Source organism: Topomyia yanbarensis, chromosome 2 (genome assembly GCF_030247195.1).
Source record: "Topomyia yanbarensis strain Yona2022 chromosome 2, ASM3024719v1, whole genome shotgun sequence".
Taxonomy (NCBI): Eukaryota; Metazoa; Arthropoda; class Insecta; order Diptera; family Culicidae; genus Topomyia; species Topomyia yanbarensis.
In genome coordinates, this window is record NC_080671.1 from 158,047,199 (window position 1) to 158,069,738 (window position 22,540).

Below are 22,540 nucleotides of genomic sequence, written 5' to 3' on the forward strand. Positions count from 1 at the left end.
TTAAATAAAATTCTCTCCAAATCGAATGATTTTCAGATGAACTCCTTGAAAACCAGAGATGGTGTTTATGTGACAGACGAAAAAGATGTTCTTAATTGTCTCTTCGACACACACTTTCCAGGTTGTATCGATCCGGAGTTGATCAATGTTCACAGATCTCATTCTGGTGATTCGGACTCGTGGGCGTTAGCACGCACATTGGTTTCCACTGAATCGGTCAAGTGGGCAGTTGACAGCTTTGCTCCATACAAATCACCCGGAAAAGATGGAATACTTCCCGTGCTACTGCAAAAGGGATTTGATATTCTTAAACATGTCTTGAAAAAGATTTTGCTTTCCAGTCTTGCTACCAGGTATATCCCGAAAGCATGGTGAGAAATAACTGTTAGATTTATTCCCAAAGGGGGGCGCTCAAGCTATGAAGAAGCCAAGAGTTTTAGGCCTATCAGCTTAAGTTCTTTTCTTCTGAAAGCTTTGGAACGGATAATCGATCATCACATCAGGAACGTTAGTTTAGTTGAATATCCACTGCACAAAATGCAACATGCATATCAGTGTGGGAAATCCACGATCACTCTGCTTCACGTTGTTGTTTACAACATTGAGAAAGCCTTCTCGCTCAAGCAATCTAGCTTGGGTGTATTCCTAGATATTGAGGGTGCTTTTGACAATGTGTCCTTCCAGTCTATTCTGGAAGCGACGCGCGGTCATGGGATACCTGCATGTATCTCAGGTTGGATAAACGCAATGCTTAGTAACCGCATACTTTGCTCGTCACTGCGACAGGCTGAGATACGGAAGTTGAGTATTTGCGGTTGTCCTCAGGGCGGCGTTCTGTCACCTTTGTTATGGAACTTAGTAGCTGACGGCTTGTTGAAGAAACTCAATGAGCTTGGATTTCCAACCTACGGGTTTGCTGACGATTACCAAATACTAATTACTGGATTTTGCATCGGAACAATCTTTGACTTGATGCAACAGGCATTAAGAGCTGTCGAACAGTGGTGTCGACAAGTTAAACTATCAGTTAACCCAAGCAAAACTTCAATGGTTCTTTTCACGAAGAAGCGAATAACAACCGGGGTTCGTCCCTTGCAGTTCTTCGATTCTGAGCTGCTGTGTGCAGATCAAGTCAAATACGTTGGAGTCATATTGGATTCCAAACTGAATTGGTCTGCTCACATTGAGTTCAGAGTCAAGAAAGCGTGCATGGCCTTCGGGCAGTGCAGACGAACTTTTGGAAAGACCTGGGGTCTCAAACCTAAATACATCTATTGGATTTACACGACAATTGTACGTCCAATACTGTCATACGGATGCCTTGTGTGGTGGCAGAGGGGAGAGGTGGTGACAGTCCAGTCAAAGCTAAACCATCTGCAAAGAATGGCGCTCATGGCGTTGACTGGTGCTTTCACCACGACTCCGACTGCTGCTCTTGAGGCACTTCTAAATATCAAACCATTACACATACACTTAAAACAAGAAGCACTATCATGTGCATACAGACTGCAGGTTACTGGGCTTTGGAACAGTAATCATGTTGATCTTGCTACCAGTCATACACGATTGTGGTCACAAATGGTTACATGGGGTGAAGATATTCTTGCTCCCAGCGATATTACACTCACTTGTAGTTTTCCTTACAGGACATTCCATGTTAAGATTCCCTCTCGAGAGGAGTGGTTGTCTGGCTTTATGGAAAGACAACAACAAACGCAAGTGGTTTGTTACACTGACGGTTCTCTGATGGAGGGACGTGCTGGTGCTGGTGTCTACTGTCGTGAAATGAGACTGGAACAATCTGTCTCACTAGGTAGATACTGTACTGTATTCCAAGCAGAAATCTTTGCGATTATGTGCGGGGTGCAATCGGCCCTTCAACTGAGTTTGTCCGGCAGAGTTATAAACTTCTGCTCCGATAGTCAGGCTGCAATCAAGACCCTTAGCTCAGACAAATCCCGGTCCAAGCTAGTGATCGCGTGCCGAACCCAAATCGAAGAACTAAGCATTGTCAACACTATCTACCTTGTCTGGGTGCCCGGACATTGCGGTATTACTGGAAATGAATGGGCTGACGAATTGGCCAGGGCAGGTTCAGCGATTGACTTCGTTGGTCCTGAGCCCGCGCTGCCAATTTCGACAAGTTGGATAAGGGAAAAAATACGGTCCTAGGCTTCGTCCGAGCACCGCAATTATTGGAGAAATCTACAAACGTGTCGCCAAACAAAGGCGTTTCTAGAACAACCATGCCCAGTGGTTTCGAAAAATCTCTTACATTTTTCGAAGCTCCACTGCGGCATGCTGACCAGGGCTTTAACCGGCCACTGCAAACTCAATTATCACATGGCAACTATTCAGCGCGCTGAGTCTTTTTCATGTGATCTTTGTGAATCCGACTACGGAACCTCATATCATCTGATATGCAACTGCCCAGCGCTAGCGCAATTGCGATTACGAGTCTTCAGCCGTCCTTATATAGACGAAACCATGTTTGGTCGACTGAAACTCAGAGACATACTAAAGTTTCTTATCCAATGTGGTAAAGAGCTTTAGGCTTATTCGCAGGCAAGTTGAACTACTTGTGAGTTTAACTTACCTGTTGTTTATTTTTTGTTTTGTGCTGTTATTTTTCCCACCCTTCCAAGTCTACTTCCCCACACCTCCTTGTCCTTTCCTTCCGCTCAGGAAATGATGAAAACACACGGCAAGGCACAAATCCCCGACTATGTACGGGGAACGTGCCATTTGAGCCAATATATTCTGATTCCTGATAGTATTTGAATAGGGATGTGCTATAGTTCCTATATTCATAGTTAGACAGAGACACTGAGCGGAGCCAATTGAACATATCAAATGCCGAAGCCGATCAAGCATGACGTCACATAACATGTTCTTTTCGGTTTATATACAAAAGGTATTGGTAAGGTAAGGTACTCTTTCCTTGTGCTGTCGAACGTAGAGAAACGAAAATAAACAATATTTGTTCAGTAAGATCGAGAAATATTCGCACAAGTATGAAACCACATCATATCTTCCAATTTGTTTTGCTATTCGTACATGTAAAGTTCTTACTTACGACGATACAAATGAAACTATCAAACTAGAACTTGCACATTTGCATGGGATATCAGTGTATTCTTCCTGAAATAAGAGCTCCCAGTTTTCCGGCTTTTATATCCGCCTTACTATGAATATAGTATCTATAGGATGTGCTTGCTTTTTGCCTTTCTCATATAGAAAGGTTATGCAATCACTCTGAAAAACGTCAACCTAATCCCGGCCCGGAGGGCCGAGTGTCATATCCCATTCGACTCAGTTCGTCGAGATCGGAAAAAGTCTGTATGTGTGTGTGTATGTATGTGTGTGTGTGTGTATGTGTGTGTGTATGTGTGTGTGTATGTGTGTGTATGTATGTGCGTATGTGTCAAATAATGTCACTCATTTTTCTCAGAGATGGCTGGACCGATTTGCCCAAACTTAGTCTCAAATGAAAGGTGCAACCTTCCCATCGGCTGCTATTGAATTTTGGATCGATCGGAATTCTGGTTCCGGAATTACGGGTTTCAGAGTGCGGCCACACAGAAATTTCTCATAAAAACTATAGGAAAAATTAAAAATAGAATTTTTATTTTTGATGCTAAATGTATTCAAGGTGCATAAAACGTCGAGATTTGATGCAAACACGAAAAAAATTTGACGAAGATTCACTTTTTTGGATTTTGCACATTTTTGCCTTTCTCATATAGAAAGGTCATGCAATCACTCTGAAAAACGTCAACCTAATCCCGGCCCGGAGGGCCGAGTGTCATATCCCATTCGACTCAGTTCGTCGAGATCGGAAAAAGTCTGTATGTGTGTGTGTATGTGTGTATGTATGTGTGTGTATGTATGTGTGTATGTGTGTGTATGTGTGTGTGTATGTATGTGCGTATGTGTCAAATAATGTCACTCGTTTTTCTCAGAGATGGCTGGACCGATTTGCCCAAACTTAGTCTCAAATGAAAGGTGCAACCTTCCCATCGGCTGCTATTGAATTTTGGATCGATCGGAATTCTGGTTCCGGAATTACGGGTTTCAGAGTGCGGCCACACAGAAATTTCTCATAAAAACTATAGGAAAAATTAAAAATAGATTTTTTATTTTTGATGCTAAATGTATTCAAGGTGCATAAAACGTCGAGATTTGATGGAAACACGAAAAAAATTTGACGAAGATTCACTTTTTTGGATTTTGCACATTTTTGCCTTTCTCATATAGAAAGGTTATGCAATCACTCTGAAAAACGTCAACCTAATCCCGGCCAAATTTTTTTTTCGACTCGAATAAGGTTTCTGGATTTTAACAGGGGCGTAGTTGATGGTTTACGGAGAGGGGTTACACCCCCCTCTACTGTTCACTCCCCTCCTTTAAAAATCTCCTTAAATCACCCCTCAGACCACCACCTCATACCCCTCCCTTTCAACCCCATCATCTTTAAACCACCACTATATTACAAAGCATACCAATTTTAGCTGAGGAGTCGTTCGTTCATGGGACTTTCGCCCTCCTCACATACCCACCGCCGCATGACAAAATGAGTTAGCAAGCAGATAACATTGATCTAATGCTGATTAGGCTAATGGAGTATGATATTTTTTTTGTTTCAAGTGTTTCACCGTCGACACGTAGCTCATCAAGTTCGTGGCTGGCATGCCATTGTGTATAAGTACAAAGTGTACTAAGAATGTAATGGACATTTCCACAATTATGTTGAACATAAAAAGCCTCCGTGCCATAGTTTAGAGAAATGAGAAAGGCACAATTGCACCGCTAGGTGGATTAAAACAGGTTTTTTTAAAATTACGGTAAGTTTGGGGATATTTTGTCTTCAAAATCCTTTATATTTTATGATATTTCTGCCCTACGCCGCAAATCATACATTTTTGCGGTTTTTTTCTAATGTAAAAAAATCAGAAATCAAACATAACCTTTGCACCCTTAGTCAGAAAACGAGAAGTTGGGTTCCAGTGCCTTTTGTCAATCATATCATGATGAATTTAATTTTCTCGGAAAACTTGGTTCTGGGGTAAGTTAGCGGCACTCTATATAAAAGGTGTTCTCAATATACAAAAAAAATAAAAATTTTCCCAGCTAAAGTCCGAAGTAGAAAAAGAATTGGTTACTACTACTGATTCTGAAAATTTACTTATTACGTTCGAAGACACAAATATAGTCATCAGCTTCTAGAAAACAAAATGCAATACAATAAAAGCACATTGGAAAATGTATTTCGCGTTATTTGAAGTACACTGTGAGATACAGCGCCATATAACTACTCACAGCCAAATCATACAGCGAGATTCATAAGAATTACCTTATGATAAATAGAAAAATAACAAAACTATATTTTCATAAAATGATTATGAAAAAATACGACTTTATTGGGTATTGCATACGTTACTCGCTTGAGTTTCATAAGAGCATCTTATGATTCACATAAACATAAGAGAAATATATAATTTTGTCTTATGAAAAATCGAAGATATGTTATGGAAAATTAAATCAAAGCAAACCGATTTGACGATATAAATGCCGCTTCATATTCTTATGATTTACATGCGTCCTCCTTGTGGCTAATAAATATACGATATACTTATGAAGTTCACTGTATTTTTTGCTGAGTGTAATAGAAACAGAGAAAAGGGGTCCCCCAACCGCCAACTTACCCCAACCGCCAACTAGCCCCGGGCTCCCCTATATGATAATATTGGGTATGCTATTTCGTTAAATATGTAATTTACCGTTCTTCAAAAAGTGCTTTTTCAGGCGTTAAAGTTTTGGTTTTGAACTTTGATTTATTGGACGATTTATAATTTTCACCGATTGTCTTTTGACATGTTGTCTTTCTACCTTGCGTATTTTCATCCGTATGTCTTTCGACAATTCATCCTTTCATCCTTTTTGTCCTTTGATCTCCAGTTCTTTCGACCTTTTCTATTTTTGACCATTTGTCTTTTGACCGTTTGCCATAGATTCGTTGTTTTTACCAGGTTTTGCCTTTCTCATATAGAAAGGTTATGCAATCACTCTGAAAAATGGCAACCTAATCCCGGCCCGGAGGGCCGAGTGTCATATCCCATTCGACTCAGTTCGTCGAGATCGGAATAAGTCTGTATGTGTTTTTATGTGTGTGTATGTATGCGCGTATGTGTCAAATAATGTCACTCATTTTTCTCAGAGATGGCTAGACCGATTTGCCCAAACTTAGTCTCAAATGAAAGGTGCAACCTTCCCAACCTTCTGCTATTGAATTTTGGATCGATCGGAATTCTGGTTTCGGAATTACGGGTTTAAGAGTGCGGCCACACAGAAATTTCTCATATAAACTATAGGAAAAATTAATAATAGAATTTTTATTTTGGATGCTAAATGTCTTCAAGGTGCATGAAACGTCGAGATTTGATCTAATCCCGGCCAGGGCCAATATTTTTTTTGACTCGCATAAGGTTTCTGGATTTTAACAGGGGCGTAGTTGATGGTTTACACTCCCATCCCTTAAAAATCTCCTTAAATCACCCCATCATCTCTAAACCACCACTATATCACAAAGCATACCAATTTAAGCTGGGGAGGCATTCGTTCATGGGACTTTCGCCCTCCTCACATACCCACCCCCGCATGACAAAATGAGTTAGCAAGCAGATAACATTGATCTAATGCTGATTAGGCTAATGAAGTACGATATTTTTTTGTTTCAAGTGTTTCACCGTCGACACGTAGCTCATCAAGTTCGTGGCTGGCAAGCCATTGTGTATAAGTGCAAAGTGTACTAAGAATGTAATGGACATTTCCACAATTATGTTGAACATAAAAAGCCTCCGTGCCATAGTTTAGGGAAATGAGGAAGGCACAATTGCACCGCAAGGTGGATTAAAACAGGTTTTTACCATATAGGGTTACTGAGCCGTAATTCATCTTAGCTCCTGTATTCATCCCACCCATTTGAATACATTTGTTAGAGCAGTGTCTGCTCTCTCTATTCAACGCATTAGGTCAAATGGTAGCATGAACAAGGGTGTGTTGTGCTCGACATTTCACTTCGCTCAATCGTGAGTATTTTACATTTTACAAACCAGATTATTGATGTTACTGCTTCTTAAGAACGAAGCGAGCATACTGATACCTATTTAAGCGTAAACCAATCACTGTTATCGTATAACTGGCATCATTGGTTGTTATATTCCGTTCGGCAGTCGAGCTGAACTTTTTTTTTTCAAATTTTTAGTGATTTATTTTATTTTTGTGTTATCCATTTATCTTGTTTATCGGTCGTACGAGTGCATTGAAATTTTATAACTTCAAGCACGATTATATCTGGTTCGTGAATGCGATAATTTTGTTTGTCATGTTTGGTGATGTCATGACTGCGTACTACGTCATGCTCAATTTTTCCGCCAAAAGAGACATCTTATGTTTGTGACGTCCTGGGAACCCACCCACGGAATCTATTCTGGATGTGCAACGGCTGCGCTGATTTATTTTCGATTGATAATTTTCGCAGAATGGTTTCACGTTGTTGCGATTTGGTATTCGAGTTCCCTGAAATATTTAAAGAATGTCATAGCTGATTTGAAAGATGTCGTCAAAGCTCTCGGTTAAAGTTGACTCAAAACCGCTATCTCCAACCGTAAATACGCCTTGGAAACGGATTGAAACATATAATACACTTTCAAACATGCCTAAGCACAAACGTGAAGATGATCCGCTCAAAACAAAAATGCCTAAAATTCGTGGATCCAAAGCTGCGTTTGAAACAATAAACATAATTTCACCACCTGAGAAGCTGTTATGGGTTTACTTGTCAGCAGTCGATCCCAGCACGATGGATGATGAAGTTTCTACCCTTGTGAAAGATTGTCTGGGGGAGGATCTGCAACCGAGAATAGATCGTCTAGTTCCTAAGAACAAGTATCTCTCATCTCTGAGCTTCATTATCTTCAAAGTTGACGTTAGCATATCATACATGGAGAAGGCTCTGTCCAAAGACATTTGGCTGGAGAACATCTACTTCCGTGAATTTGTGACCAATTCAAAAATTCAACGACCAATCATGAGGATTGCTGCGGAGAAGAATCCATCTGATGGTAGACAGTTGCGCCAAGCTATCCCGGATAAACTAGTCTGTCCAATTTCTTGTACCCCGGCGAGCGACTTCGGACTACCTGACGAATCGGCGACTTCTTCAGTGCCAGGTAAAGCCAAGAAGGGTATATGTCCTTACGAAGCAATACAAGATGCTGCACGCCTTCAATGTGAATTTCACTTACAGTCTGCTGATGAAAACAACTCTACCGCCACTGTGAAATCAAAATGAAAATTTTGATCGCATCGTGACTGTCCGCTCAGCATCCAGCGTTATTTCATAAGCATACAGCTTTACTACGTCAGGTAGCATTAGAAGCAGTATATATCCTGTTGAAGCTTCGAATGGTACTGCTCGTGTCTCAAATAATGACAACTTCCAGGCGTACGGGTTATCAGACGATCATCTTTGAAATGATGTGTAGGAATTTCAGAAATCGAATTTTGACGCAGACTTGACTGGTAAACTGACGATTTTTTACCAGAACGTCCGAGGCCTACGCGCAAAAATCGATGAAGTTTTAGCAATCACTTCTTCCCATAGCGACATAATTCTTCTCACTGAGACCTGCTTGGATGAAAGGATACATTCTCGTCAACTTTTTGGCGATAGACATGCTGTTTATAGATACGAACGCAGTTTTGTGAACAGCCAGAAATCACGCGGAGGGGGCGTAGTCATCGCCGCATTATAGTTTCGTCGATCCGGCGATGTTGACGTTTCGCTGGAATAGCTGTTCGTTAAACTAAAGCTACCGAACCGTTTTGTCAGCATCGCTGTATTTTATTTACCACAAGATCGTAAAAGTGATCTAGTCAATGCAAACAACCATATCCGATCGATTGATGCTGTTTTTGCCTTGGAAGAAATAATTGCGCATTATTGTTTGGAGATTACAATCAGTCTGGCCTGATTTGGGACAAACATGACAATGTCGCACCTGTAGTCAATGTGCTTCACTCTTACATTGCTACCGCTATTAGATGGCTGAACTGTCTCACCCAAATTAATGGTATTGAAAATCGTTACGGTCGTATCCTGGACTTTGTTTTATTGAATGAGACAGCATTAGCTGACTGTCAGATCCACAAACCTGCTGAATCGATTACTGTGATTGATGCAAATCATCCTCCCGTAGAAGTTATTATCAGTCTGCCGAAACCTGTTATTTTTGAGGATATCCCGAATGATCGTGGTCTTGACTTTCATCGAGCTGATTCTTGGATCTTGCATGAGCCCTCCTTCATGCGTATTAGCATTCACTCGAGCATGCTGAAGATATTCACTGTACCGTTGAACATTTCACTGCCGTGATTAATGCCCACTTGGCTGATTATGTTCCTGTGCGTAGGCCATCTCGTAAGCCACCGTGGGGTAATGCATCATGTACGACACCTTAAACGACTTAGGGTGCTTACAGAGTGGCCGCGAGAAGCTGAGCTGGGGCTGGTACTGACATTAGAGTGCGAAATGCGAGAAACCTGCTTGCAGCATATCAAATGGAGCATGTCAGAGTAAACGCAGGCAGTCGGCGCAGCCCCAGCTCAGCTTCTCGCCGCCACTCTGTAAGCGGCCTTAGATTTAAGACACTTTGCTTGTGTTGCCGTACACGCTGGCGTTTCGCCAAACATTGTTTTGCGCTAGCGACTAATAATTATCGATCCAACATTTTCTTGTACAAACGCAACTTCATTCGAACAGAAGCAAACCTCGACAGTTTTGGAAATTTCTGAATTCCAAGCGGAAGGAGAACGGATTGCCTATTTTGAAAGATTGCTAGGCTGGTTTCGGAGAAGTGTAACCGATTCGCCACTTATTTTAAAAGCGCATTTAGTGATACTACTTCATCTGCTGATCAAATCGCTCGCACATGAAAAGACACACCATTAAATATCTATCCTCTGAGAAGATTCACGGTCACAGAGCAGCAGATTATATCAGAAGTCAGCAAACTAAAATATTCTGTCCCTCCTGGTTTTGACGACATACCTTTATGTTGTTTATTTCGATTATAGAGGTTTTAACCTTAAGGTCATTCGCCTCTTCGGGTTAGAAAAATCTCTTATAAAAAATTTCTAACCCTATGTGCGGGGTCGGGACTCGAACCCAGGTGCGCTGCGTACAAGGCTATCGATTTACCAACTACGCTACGCCCACCCCCATATACCTTTATGTGTACTCAAGAAGTGCGCTAACGTGTTAATTGCCCTGTTAACAATTCTATTCAATAGTTCACTTAGACATTGTTGTTATCCCTCCAGTTGGAAAAAGTCAATTATGTTTTCTGTGCTTAAAAAAGGAGATCGACGATGTTGAAAATTTTGAGAAATTACATCGTTGTGCGCATGTTCCAAAGTGTGTGTTCCAAGATCGTAGTGAACGATGTGCTCTTTGCATCCAGTCAAAGCTACATTTCCCCTGACCACTCAAAGCTACATGGATCAACCTCTACGAATCTCTATCAATTCGTCTCATTCTGCTTATGAAATATGGACGCTGGTTGAGCACAGTAAACTTTTGGAAAGATTGAAATTAATAGGCGTTTCTATTGATCTGATTCGTTGGCTCGAATCGTATCTGAGTGATAGTCAACTTATAGTGAAAATTGGAGGCGCATTTTCTGCCCCGTTTTCAAATAAATCACGTGTTCCTCACGGATGTAATTTGGGTCCACTCTTGTTTACACTATTTATTGGAGATCTAGCTACAAGATTACAACCTGGGTGTTGCATATTTTATGCTGATGACTGCTTGGACAGATTCGATGACTGGTGTTCCATAAACTAACAATCAGTACTCACAAATATCGTATATCGTATCACCGCAAGCATAAGTCCATTTCGTACGACCACTGCACAGTGGGCAAAAAGCGACCCCCAGAGGCACTTAATTAGTCGCCGCGGGATTCCTATCATAATTTATATATGAAAAGTTGCGGAATTTGATAAGAAATCAAACGCACCTAGCTTGGTCCACTGCACGCATCTGTGGCCAGAGCTAGGGGGGTTTGAGTACCCGGAGAACTCCCGGTATTAGGCAAAAAGTGATTTCCAGAGGCACTAAATTAGTTGCCGCGGGATTTCTATAATAATTTATATATGAAAAGTTGCGGAATTTGATAAGAAATCAAACGCAACTGGTTTGGTCCACTGCACGCATCTGTGGCCAGAGTCACGGGGGTTTCAGTACCCGGAGTATTCCGATATTAGACAAAAATGATTCCCAGAGGCACTTAACTGATCGCCGCAGGTTTCCTATCGTAATTTATATATAAAAAGTTGTGGAATTTGATAAGAAATCAAACGCACCCAGTTTGGTCCACTGCACGCATATGTGGCCAGAGCTAGGGGGATTTGAGTACCCGGAGAACTCCCGGTATTAGGCAAAAAGTGATTTCCAGAGGCACTCAATCAGTCGCCGCCGGATTCCTATTATAATTTATATGTGAAAAGCTGCGGAATTTGATAAGAAATCAAACGCAACTGGTTTGGTCCACTGCACGCATCTGTGGCCAGAGTCACGGGGGTTTGAGTACCCGGAGTTTTCCGGTATTAGACAAAAATGATTCCCAGAGGCACTTAACTGATCGCCGCAGGTTTCGTATCATAATTTATATATGAAAAGTTGCGGAATTTGATAAGAAATCAAACGCAACTGGTTTGGTCCACTGCACGCATCTGTGGCCACAGTTACGAGTGTTTGAGTACCCGGAGTATTCCGGTATTAGACAAAAAGTGATTCCCAGAGGCACTCAATCAGTCGCCGCCGGATTCCTATTATAATTTATATGTGAAAAGTTGCGGAATTTGATAAGAAATCAAACGCAACTAGTTTGGTCCACTGCACGCATCTGTGGCCAGAGTCACGGGGGTTTGAGTACCCGGAGTATTCCGATATTAGACAAAAATGATTCCCAGAGGCACTTAACTGATCGCCGCAGGTTTCCTATCATAATTTATATATGAAAAGTTGCGGAATTTGATAAGAAATCAAACGCAACTGGTTTGGTCCACTGCATGCATCTGTGGCCAGATTCACGGGGGTTTGAGTACCCGGAGTATTCCGGTATTAGACAAAAAGTGATTCCCAGAGGCACTCAATTAGTCGCCGCGGGATTCCTATAATAATTTATATATGAAAAGTTGCGGAATTTGATAATAAATCAAACGCACCTAGTTTGGTCCACTGCACACATCTGTGGCCAGAGCTAGGGGGGTTTGAGTACCCGGAGAACTCCCGGTATTAGGCAAAAAGTGATTTCCAGAGGCACTAAATTAGTTGCCGCGGGATTTCTATAATAATTTATATATGAAAAGTTGCGGAATTTGATAAGAAATCAAACGCAACTGGTTTGGTCCACTGCACGCATCTGTGGCCAGAGTCACGGGGGTTTGAGTACCCGGAGTATTCCGGTATTAGACAAAAAGTGATTCCCAGAGGCACTCAATTAGTCGCCGCGGGATTCCTATAATAATTTATATATGAAAAGTTGCGGAATTTGATAAGAAATCAAACGCACCTAGTTTGGTCCACTGCACGCATCTGTGGCCAGAGCTAGGGGGATTTGAGTACCCGGAGAACTCCCGGTATTAGGCAAAAAGTGATTTCCAGAGGCACTCAATCAGTCGCCGCCGGATTCCTATTATAATTTATATGTGAAAAGTTGCGGAATTTGATAAGAAATCAAACGCAACTAGTTTGGTCCACTGCACGTGTCTGTGGCCAGAGTCACGGGGGTTTCAGTACCCGGAGTATTCCGATATTAGACAAAAATGATTCCCAGAGGCACTTAACTGATCGCCGCAGATTTCCTATCATAATTTATATATGAAAAGTTGCGGAATTTGATAAGAAATCAAACGCAACTGGTTTGGTCCACTGCACGTGTCTGTGGCCACAGTTACCCGGAGAACTCCCGGTATTAGGCAAAAAGTGATTTCCAGAGGCACTCAATCAGTCGCCGCCGGATTCCTATTATAATTTATATGTGAAAAGCTGCGGAATTTGATAAGAAATCAAACGCAACTGGTTTGGTCCACTGCACGCATCTGTGGCCAGAGTCACGGGGGTTTGAGTACCCGGAGTTTTCCGGTATTAGACAAAAATGATTCCCAGAGGCACTTAACTGATCGCCGCAGGTTTCGTATCATAATTTATATATGAAAAGTTGCGGAATTTGATAAGAAATCAAACGCAACTGGTTTGGTCCACTGCACGCATCTGTGGCCACAGTTACGAGTGTTTGAGTACCCGGAGTATTCCGATATTAGACAAAAATGATTCCCAGAGGCACTTAACTGATCGCCGCAGATTTCCTATCATAATTTATATATGAAAAGTTGCGGAATTTGATAAGAAATCAAACGCAACTGGTTTGGTCCACTGCACGTGTCTGTGGCCACAGTTACCCGGAGAACTCCCGGTATTAGGCAAAAAGTGATTTCCAGAGGCACTCAATCAGTCGCCGCCGGATTCCTATTATAATTTATATGTGAAAAGCTGCGGAATTTGATAAGAAATCAAACGCAACTAGTTTGGTCCACTGCACGCATCTGTGGCCAGAGTCACGGGGGTTTGAGTACCCGGAGTATTCCGATATTAGACAAAAATGATTCCCAGAGGCACTTAACTGATCGCCGCAGGTTTCCTATCATAATTTATATATGAAAAGTTGCGGAATTTGATAAGAAATCAAACGCAACTGGTTTGGTCCACTGCATGCATCTGTGGCCAGATTCACGGGGGTTTGAGTACCCGGAGTATTCCGATATTAGACAAAAAGTGATTCCCAGAGGCACTCAATTAGTCGCCGCGGGATTCCTATAATAATTTATATATGAAAAGTTGCGGAATTTGATAAGAAATCAAACGCACCTAGTTTGGTCCACTGCACGCATCTGTGGCCAGAGCTAGGGGGGTTTGAGTACCCGGAGAACTCCCGGTATTAGGCAAAAAGTGATTTCCAGAGGCACTAAATTAGTTGCCGCGGGATTTCTATAATAATTTATATATGAAAAGTTGCGGAATTTGATAAGAAATCAAATGCAACTGGTTTGGTCCACTGCACGCATCTGTGGCCAGAGTCACGGGGGTTTGAGTACCCGGAGTATTTTGGTATTAGACAAAAAGTGATTCCCAGAGGCACTTAACTGATCGCCGCAGGTTTCCTATCGTAATTTATATATAAAAAGTTGTGGAATTTGATAAGAAATCGAATGCAACTGGTTTGATCCACTGCACGCATCTGTGGCCAGAGTCACGGGGGTTTGAGTACCCGGAGTATTCCGGTATTAGACAAAAATGATTCCAAAAATATTGGAACAACTTTAAACGTTATGTTATCGAAAATATATTATACATAAACATTTATTGTGGGCTTTTATATTACCAAATGAGATCTACTCAAAATTATCACTGAAACCCCTGAAACTTTTTCCTAAACTACTACATGCACAAATATTCTATCTAGTGATATACGCTGTTGAAAAGGAATTTGCGGTTAGGGTGAATCGTGCACAACCTGGTGGCGCAGGCAATTCAAATACGGGTAATAAGATGTCTGAATAACTTCTTATGTTTATTTGTTTTAATATTTTAAATCGCTATTATTACAGGAAATATGGCCAAACGACTACTATCTCAACCGGCATTATTTGCCAAACATTTAAAAATAGAAAATGGCGAGCGAATCGTTGAGGATATTAGTATTTTAAGTATACTAAGTACCACATCTCAATCACTAGACGATGACAAAGTTCTGCAGCTTTTCGAAACGGTTTCGAAGAATTTGCAGAAATCTTTACAACATGTTAAGATTCTACCGCCGTGTATAGAAAAATATCGTCACATGAAGGATATATCTGAGATGATGGTTGATATTTACCTTTAAAAATAATAGTAATAAGATTAATGATAATTACATAAACAATTTTTAGCCTCTCCCGTTATCGTTCTACTCCGAAGAAGCTGGAGAATCTGCTCATCGTAGGCACAAGATGAATCGATTGTATTCATCACGGAAGGCAAGTTTCCCAACAATAATTTAACAATAACAATAATTGAATTAGGTGTCGCCTGAAGCAAATCTCGAGGATATGCTAGTAGCTGCTCTAGCGTGGACGGATCCATGTATCGCGGATCGCATCATCTCTAAGTCTAGTAAAACCAAACGAACGAAGAATACGCAGTTTGATGAAAAAATTCGGCAATACTTAAAGAGATCAAATGATAATTTAGACACTTTGGTAGGATTAGACTTTGATGCCGGATTGAATTCAGATTCTGACTAATTTTAATCATTATATTTTTATTACTTTAAATTTTATATTTCTTTACAATTTTGACCATTTATCAGTGTTATCAGTGTTAGTTGAGGAGTTCATTTACGATACTCCTGTACCAGAATTTCAATCTAAAATTAGGGTAATACAAGTTTTAACTGTAATTTTCGCGAACATTTATCTGTCATTGAATGGTAACAAATAACACAAACCTAAAAAAGTCTCTAACTAAATTCTAGTTTGATTTTTTTTCTAAATTTTTTTTTCTGAGACACCTTTATGGGGAAAAACCCTACTACTGCCCTCATGGAAAATAGCAGCGAAAAAATAATTTTTATTGAATCGGAAAAAAAAAAATCAAATTACTCCAAATTTAGTTTATTCCTCACGAAAATACCCAAATACGCTACACTCTCCTATTACCACACTCTTCTAAATTCCATAAATAACATCCTCGAACAAAAATATTATCCTACCGTAATTGTTAACACTTGGAAACTAAAATGAAAATGAATAAAGTCGAATATTTTGGCAGTTTTACTACTTTACCCTAATACCAGGAATTTTTCGGATACTAAAACCCTGACTGGTGACTCTGGTCACAGATGCGTGCAGTGGACCAAACTAGTTGCGTTTAATTTCTTATCAAATTCCGCAACTATTCATATATAAATTATGATAGGAATCCCGCGGCGACTAATTGAGTGCCTCTGGGAATCACTTTTTGTCTAATACCGGAATACTCCGGGTACTCAAACACTCGTAACTGTGGCCACAGACGCGTGTAGTGGACCAAACCAGTTGCGTTTGTTTTCTTATCAAATTCCGCAATTTTTCATATATAAATTATTATAGAAATCCCGCGGCGACTAATTTAGTGCCTCTGGAAATCACTTTTTGCCTAATACCGGGAGTTCTCCGGGTACTCAAACCCCCCTAGCTCTGGCCACAGATGCGTGCAGTGGACCAAACTAGGTGCGTTTGATTTCTTATCAAATTCCGCAACTTTTCATATATAAATTATGATAGGAATCCCGCGGCGACTAATTGAGTGCCTCTGGGAATCACTTTTTGTCTAATACCGGAATACTCCGGGTACTCAAACCCCCGTGACTCTGGCCACAGATGCGTGCAGTGGACCAAACCGGTTGCGTTTGATTTCTTATCAAATTTCACAACTATTCATATATAAATTATGATAGGAATCCCGTGGCGATTAATTGAGCGCCTCTGGGAATCACTTTTTGTCTAATACCGGAATACTCCGGGTACTCAAACCCCCGTGACTCTGGCCACAAATGCGTGCAGTGGACCAAACTAGTTGCGTTTGATTTCTTATCAAATTCCGCAACTTTTCATATATAAATTACGATAGGAAACCTGCGGCGATCAGTTAAGTGCCTCTGGGAATCACTTTTTGTCTAATACCGGAATACTCCGGGTACTGAAACCCCCGTGACTCTGGCCACAGACGCGTGCAGTGGACCAAACCAGTTGCATTTGATTTCTTATCAAATTCCGCAACTTTTCACATATAAATTATAATAGGAATCCGGCGGCGACTGATTGAGTGCCTCTGGGAATCACTTTTTGTCTAATACCGGAATACTCCGGGTACTCAAACACTCGTAACTGTGGCCACAGATGCGTGCAGTGGACCAAACCAGTTGCGTTTGATTTCTTATCAAATTCCGCAACTTTTCATATATAAATTATGATACGAAACCTGCGGCGATCAGTTAAGTGCCTCTGGGAATCATTTTTGTCTAATACCGGAAAACTCCGGGTACTCAAACCCCCGTGACTCTGGCCACAGATGCGTGCAGTGGACCAAACCAGTTGCATTTGATTTCTTATCAAATTCCGCAACTTTTCATATATAAATTATTATAGAAATTCCGCGGCAACTAATTTAGTGCCTCTGGAAATCACTTTTTGCCTAATACCGGGAGTTCTCCGAGTACTCAAATCCCCCTAGCTCTGGCCACAGATGCGTGCAGTGGACCAAACTAGGTGCGTTTGATTTCTTATCAAATTCCGCAACTTTTCATATATAAATTATGATAGGAATCCCGCGGCGACTAATTAAGTGCCTCTGGGGGTCGCTTTTTGCCCACTGTGCACTGTATTGGAGATCAGAACCTTGAGCGTGTTCTACAAGTGCGCGACCTTGGAGTCACTTTGGACTCGGCACTCACGTAAGGTCGAAACGTGCTTTGCGTTGGTACGGTCGATTCTAGAATCTAACTCCATGGTATGGTGTCCGTATAGATCAACATAGGTAGCCAGGATTGAAGCAATACATAGGAAATTCGTTCGTTATGTACGCTGTGTACATAACGAACGAATTTCCTGTACTTAGAAGAGTGTCCCAGGATGTTTTCGTTGCTAAAATACTTCTTGGTGAGGCAGATTCTTCGAAGCTATTGAGCCAACTACATATATATGCACCCGAACGTGTATTTCATAAATGAAACTTTTTGCTGTTGGAACATAGGAACTCATTGTATGGAGGTCATGACCCTATTTATTTATTATTAAATTTCTTATTATTATTTTTTTACATAATTTCTAGTAATTTATTTCTAGAATTTGTATTGTTTTTTTTTGTGTAGTGTATGGTATTGTATTGTACTGATTATTTAACAGAAAAGATATGGGGTTTTTATGCCAATTTGAGAAAAATTTGCATGAGGCTTAATATTTCATTAAGACCAACAAGGTCACAAAGTAAGTTGACTTACAACCGAAATAGTGTGACATCCTGACTAGGGATAAGAAAGAGAGCTCGTCTACCCTAGATAGCTGAATATATTTTTTCGAAGTTTATTTAAAGTCTATACGTAAACTTGTCGTTTATATTTATTCCCACAGGACACGGAGCGGATAGTCGGTGGTCACAATGCAGATCCTAACGAATGGCCCTGGATCGCGGCACTGTTCAACAATGGACGCCAATTCTGCGGTGGTTCGCTGATCGACAACATTCATATCCTCACCGCTGCCCATTGCGTGGCTCAGTAGGTGCAACCGCAGTAACCATTAATTTGTAATTTAATCCTACGATTTATCGCCATTGCAGCATGAGCTCTTGGGACGTGGCTCGCCTGTCAGTGAAATTGGGAGACCACAACATTAAGTCCAACACTGAGGTAACGCACGTCGAACGACGCGTAAAACGACTCGTGCGACATCGTGGATTCGACTCGCGAACATTGGTAGATATTTTAATACGTTGATTACAGGATGCCAATACTAAGCTTGGATATTTCCAGTATAATGACGTTGCAGTGTTAACCATGGACCAAGCCGTACAGTACACGAAATCGGTTCGACCCATCTGCTTACCAGCAGGAGATAACACCAGAGCTTATAATGGTCTAACAGCGACTGTGATCGGTTGGGGAAGTTTGCGAGAAAGTAATATTTTTTGAAAGCTTATTCAATTTGATCAATGAGTTGCTTTTCTTATAGATGGACCGCAGCCTTCAGTTCTGCAGGAGGTGAATCTTCCAATTTGGTCGAACGGCGAATGTAGCCGAAAGTATGGGTCCGCAGCTCCAGGCGGTATTATAGAAACAATGCTGTGCGCGGGTCAATCAGCAAAGGACTCTTGCAGTGTACGTATGAATACTATGAATACATTGATACTAGGTATGACAAACAATATTTCTATAGGGAGATTCCGGCGGTCCGTTGATGATCAGCGACGGCAGATGGACTCAGGTTGGTGTTGTGTCATGGGGAATCGGCTGTGGCAAGGGCCAGTATCCCGGAGTGTACACCCGAGTGACAGCATTCATGCCTTGGATAACGAAGAATACTAAGGACAACTGAGTGGCTAGCCAAAACGTTTGCATAATAAATCAATCATTTTGACAAAAAACCAGCAACGATCCGAGAAGATTACAGCAAAAGTTTTTTTTTTATCAAAACAACATTTAACAGTAACGTCTAATTCCCTGCTATCTAACTAAGAACGCCACACTTGCACTTATTAGTTTTTTTAGTATAAACTTGTAATTGATGCCATTTTAATCATAATCAGTATTTTATAAAATCATAAATTTAGAAATCAAAATCTGTTCTGAACAGTAAACAATCTTAAATCTCGTTCGAACTTTTTTTTAACATAAATTCTGAAGAAAGCTTATTATTATTAATTATAACTGTAATTATACCTCATATTGAAGTTATCACAAAGGTCTTGCATAAAGGTAAATTGGTTATGATCGTGAATCAACCCTCTTACATACTGTGGAATTTCAATAGTATAGGTTGGCTCCTCGTTGAAACTTACTTCAACTAGGAGCCAAAGTTAACAAAGGTAACCTACTTTATATAGTAGGCAATGAAAATGAATTCTATTACTCAAATGAGCAACCAAAAATAAAAGTCGCAAGGACAAAACATGCTTCGTGAAACCTGTTTCAAATATATTAGATTATAAAAACCGGATATAAACTTCAAGCATAAAAATCGGACTAGGACTTTCCTCTGCAAGAGTCGGATGAAAAAACCTTCAGTAAAAAACTGGAAGAAAATATGTCCGATTCATACAAAGTAGTTTTTGTTAGCCGACTTTGAATCTTGAACATCGCGATATACGGATACTCCTGCGAACGATTTGTTTATTTTTATACTGGTGGCTCATTCTTACCGAGTTTTACGGGTGGACATTTTTAAGTGATTGTTATACTGAAGAATCTCCGTTCGATTTTTACGCTTGAAATTTACTTCCGATTTTTATATTCAAATATATTTAAAACGGGTTTTACGAAGCTTATTCTATCCTTGCGACTTTTATTTTCGGTCGCTCAAGTAAGAACGCAAAACTGTTACTTCGGCAACACCAGATGGGTGCAGCTTAACGACCTCGATCCCTGGCCACGGGGATCTAATGAGGGTGGACTCTACAACAGCCTCTTTTAGGGTGGCTAGCTCGGCCGTGTGTAGCGTTCTCGCTCTCGGGGTCGGCTTTTACAGGGAGAACCGATCAAGAGATCAATATACGTGGACAAGTTTCAATATGATAAATTGTATTAATTAACCTAACTTACAGTGTGTGTGTGTTGTGTGTGATTTGCCGGCCGGCGGGTGACAGGATGCTGATGTTGCTGCTGTTCTGCTGGCGATTCGACTGACGATGCTGATGCTGCCAACGTGTTTGCTGGTGATGCCGGTGCAGCAACGGTTCCTGCTAGCGATGTAGGCGGTCGGAATGCAGATGATGCTACTGCCGACGCTTCGGCGTACGGTGCTGACGATGATAATCTGCGGACTGCCCGTGCGGGTTGTTTTGCTGGTCTCAAACGATGCACCGGCGAGGTGCCTGAGAATGGCGACGGTTTCTCCGATGGTTATTGCCATCTTCAGGTAACGGACTATTGTATGTGGTGCAAAAGCTCCGACTCTACCTCTGCGGACATGCCAGTGGAATCATAGGGTCTATATCCGTGGGTACAGGAAAATATCATCCACGGTCTTTAATCCGCGTCCGGTTACGGCGGTCGATTTCTTGTAGATAAAAACTGCGGATGCTCCCGAGGAACTCACTAAGTTTCCGAGCTAATATCAGACCTATTTCCCAGAAAACTCAACCGATTTTTAACAACTTGATTTCAAATGAAAGACATAATACTCCCACTGACTACCACTGAATTTCATTCAGTTCTGACTCTTGGTTTCGGAGTTACAGGTTGCTCATATAAACCGGTACAATCATAGTACCTCATAGATTCGAAATCTATTGAAATGAACATAAAGTACTTCGATTTGCAGGCCTAGATTACTGATGGCGAATCAAAGATTATTGCAATATATTGTTCACTATCGATAGTGCCGGAAGTCCCGGTTTTTTTAGGGGAAACTTTGCCACTGCGACCACTATTCAGGTTATCTTTTGTGGCTGCCCCTGTTTGCTCTACATGTTACAAATTGTCCGAATCCAATGTAGTTGGAAGCGAGTTGTTTGTTTGTCCTCATGTGTCGTCATAAACGGGTAGTACATTATTAATGTACTTGAGGATCCGTTCGGGACAGGTATGCCATATCTCGTGAGGCGTCATAAGATGCCTTCCGAGGTATCGCTCCCTTCGAAGAAATAGTACTGCACACTGGTAGAGAATATGTTCCGAGCTCTCGGGCTGAGTACCGGGTTCCAGGCATATTCCAGAACTAAAGCCTCTTCGGTGTTGACACTTGACTGAACTAATTTTCACTAACCTAGTCTTAAATGGAAAGTAAAATATGCAGTTGGTGAGAATTTAATAGACATTTCCATAATGTTAAATATATTGAACGTAACCATCTGCTTCAATCATAGTTTGGATAAATGAGAAAAGCACAATTGCACCACTAGGTGGATTAAAACATGTTTTTTTTTTAAGTTACACGATATCTCAGAAAACAATTTCCTAATCATTCTGATATTTTTACCGGTTCACTATTATATCAGCTACTTTGTGTACAAAATGTTTTTTTTTTGAATGACCGCTTAACTCTCCAGCACTCGCGTCAAATTTTGTAACACGAAAACTCGCGCATTGTGCTTTGTACAACTCAGGTAGTCTTTAGAATACCTGTACTACTTTCTTCTGCAAACTTGGGTAGGATATTATGTTCTTTTGGATGAACGAATGTATATGTCGGAACTCGGCCGCCAGGCGGCGCTGGTGAGCATATATTTTGTTTGTGTTTCGAATTCATCTCGTCAGTAACTAGTACCATCTCGGTGTCTAGTTAGACGATGTATCTAAAATAGTACCCAAAAACCTGTTTTAATCCGCCTAGTGGGGCGATTGTGCCTTTCTAATTTATCCAAACTATGATTCATTAGGTTTTGTTCAATAAAATTGTGGAAATTATATACATTCTTATTATACTTAGCACGTATCCCACGACTACCATGAAAGTAGACGCTGACTCACTATACACAAAAAAGCATAATATTTGATTAGCTTAATCAGCATGAGTTCTATGTTATATTCATGTGATTATATTCTGGTTGCAGTTGAAAATCGAAAAATTGACTGGCGCCTTTCGTTTTTTCCCTATTTGCAGAGTGGGCAACTAAAGCGCATCTTGTGTACATGTTAGAGAATCAACTTGCGCATCATCTACACCAGTTGCGCTTTAG

At 40.9% G+C, this 22,540-nt stretch overlaps 1 protein-coding gene across 1 annotated transcript in view; it reads left to right on the top strand.

Moving 5' to 3' along the window:
• LOC131681880 (transmembrane protease serine 9-like) overlaps positions 1-19,445 on the top strand; it is a 49,772-nt gene extending 30,327 nt beyond the window's left edge. The window contains exons 3-7 of the mRNA XM_058962970.1: positions 18,277-18,422; positions 18,485-18,620; positions 18,678-18,822; positions 18,877-19,022; positions 19,081-19,445. Coding sequence (XP_058818953.1) covers positions 18,277-18,422; positions 18,485-18,620; positions 18,678-18,822; positions 18,877-19,022; positions 19,081-19,239 — 732 coding nt within the window. The 3' untranslated portion in view covers positions 19,240-19,445. The remainder of the gene's footprint in view (positions 1-18,276; positions 18,423-18,484; positions 18,621-18,677; positions 18,823-18,876; positions 19,023-19,080) is intronic.
• Positions 19,446-22,540: the final 3,095 nt, after the last annotated feature.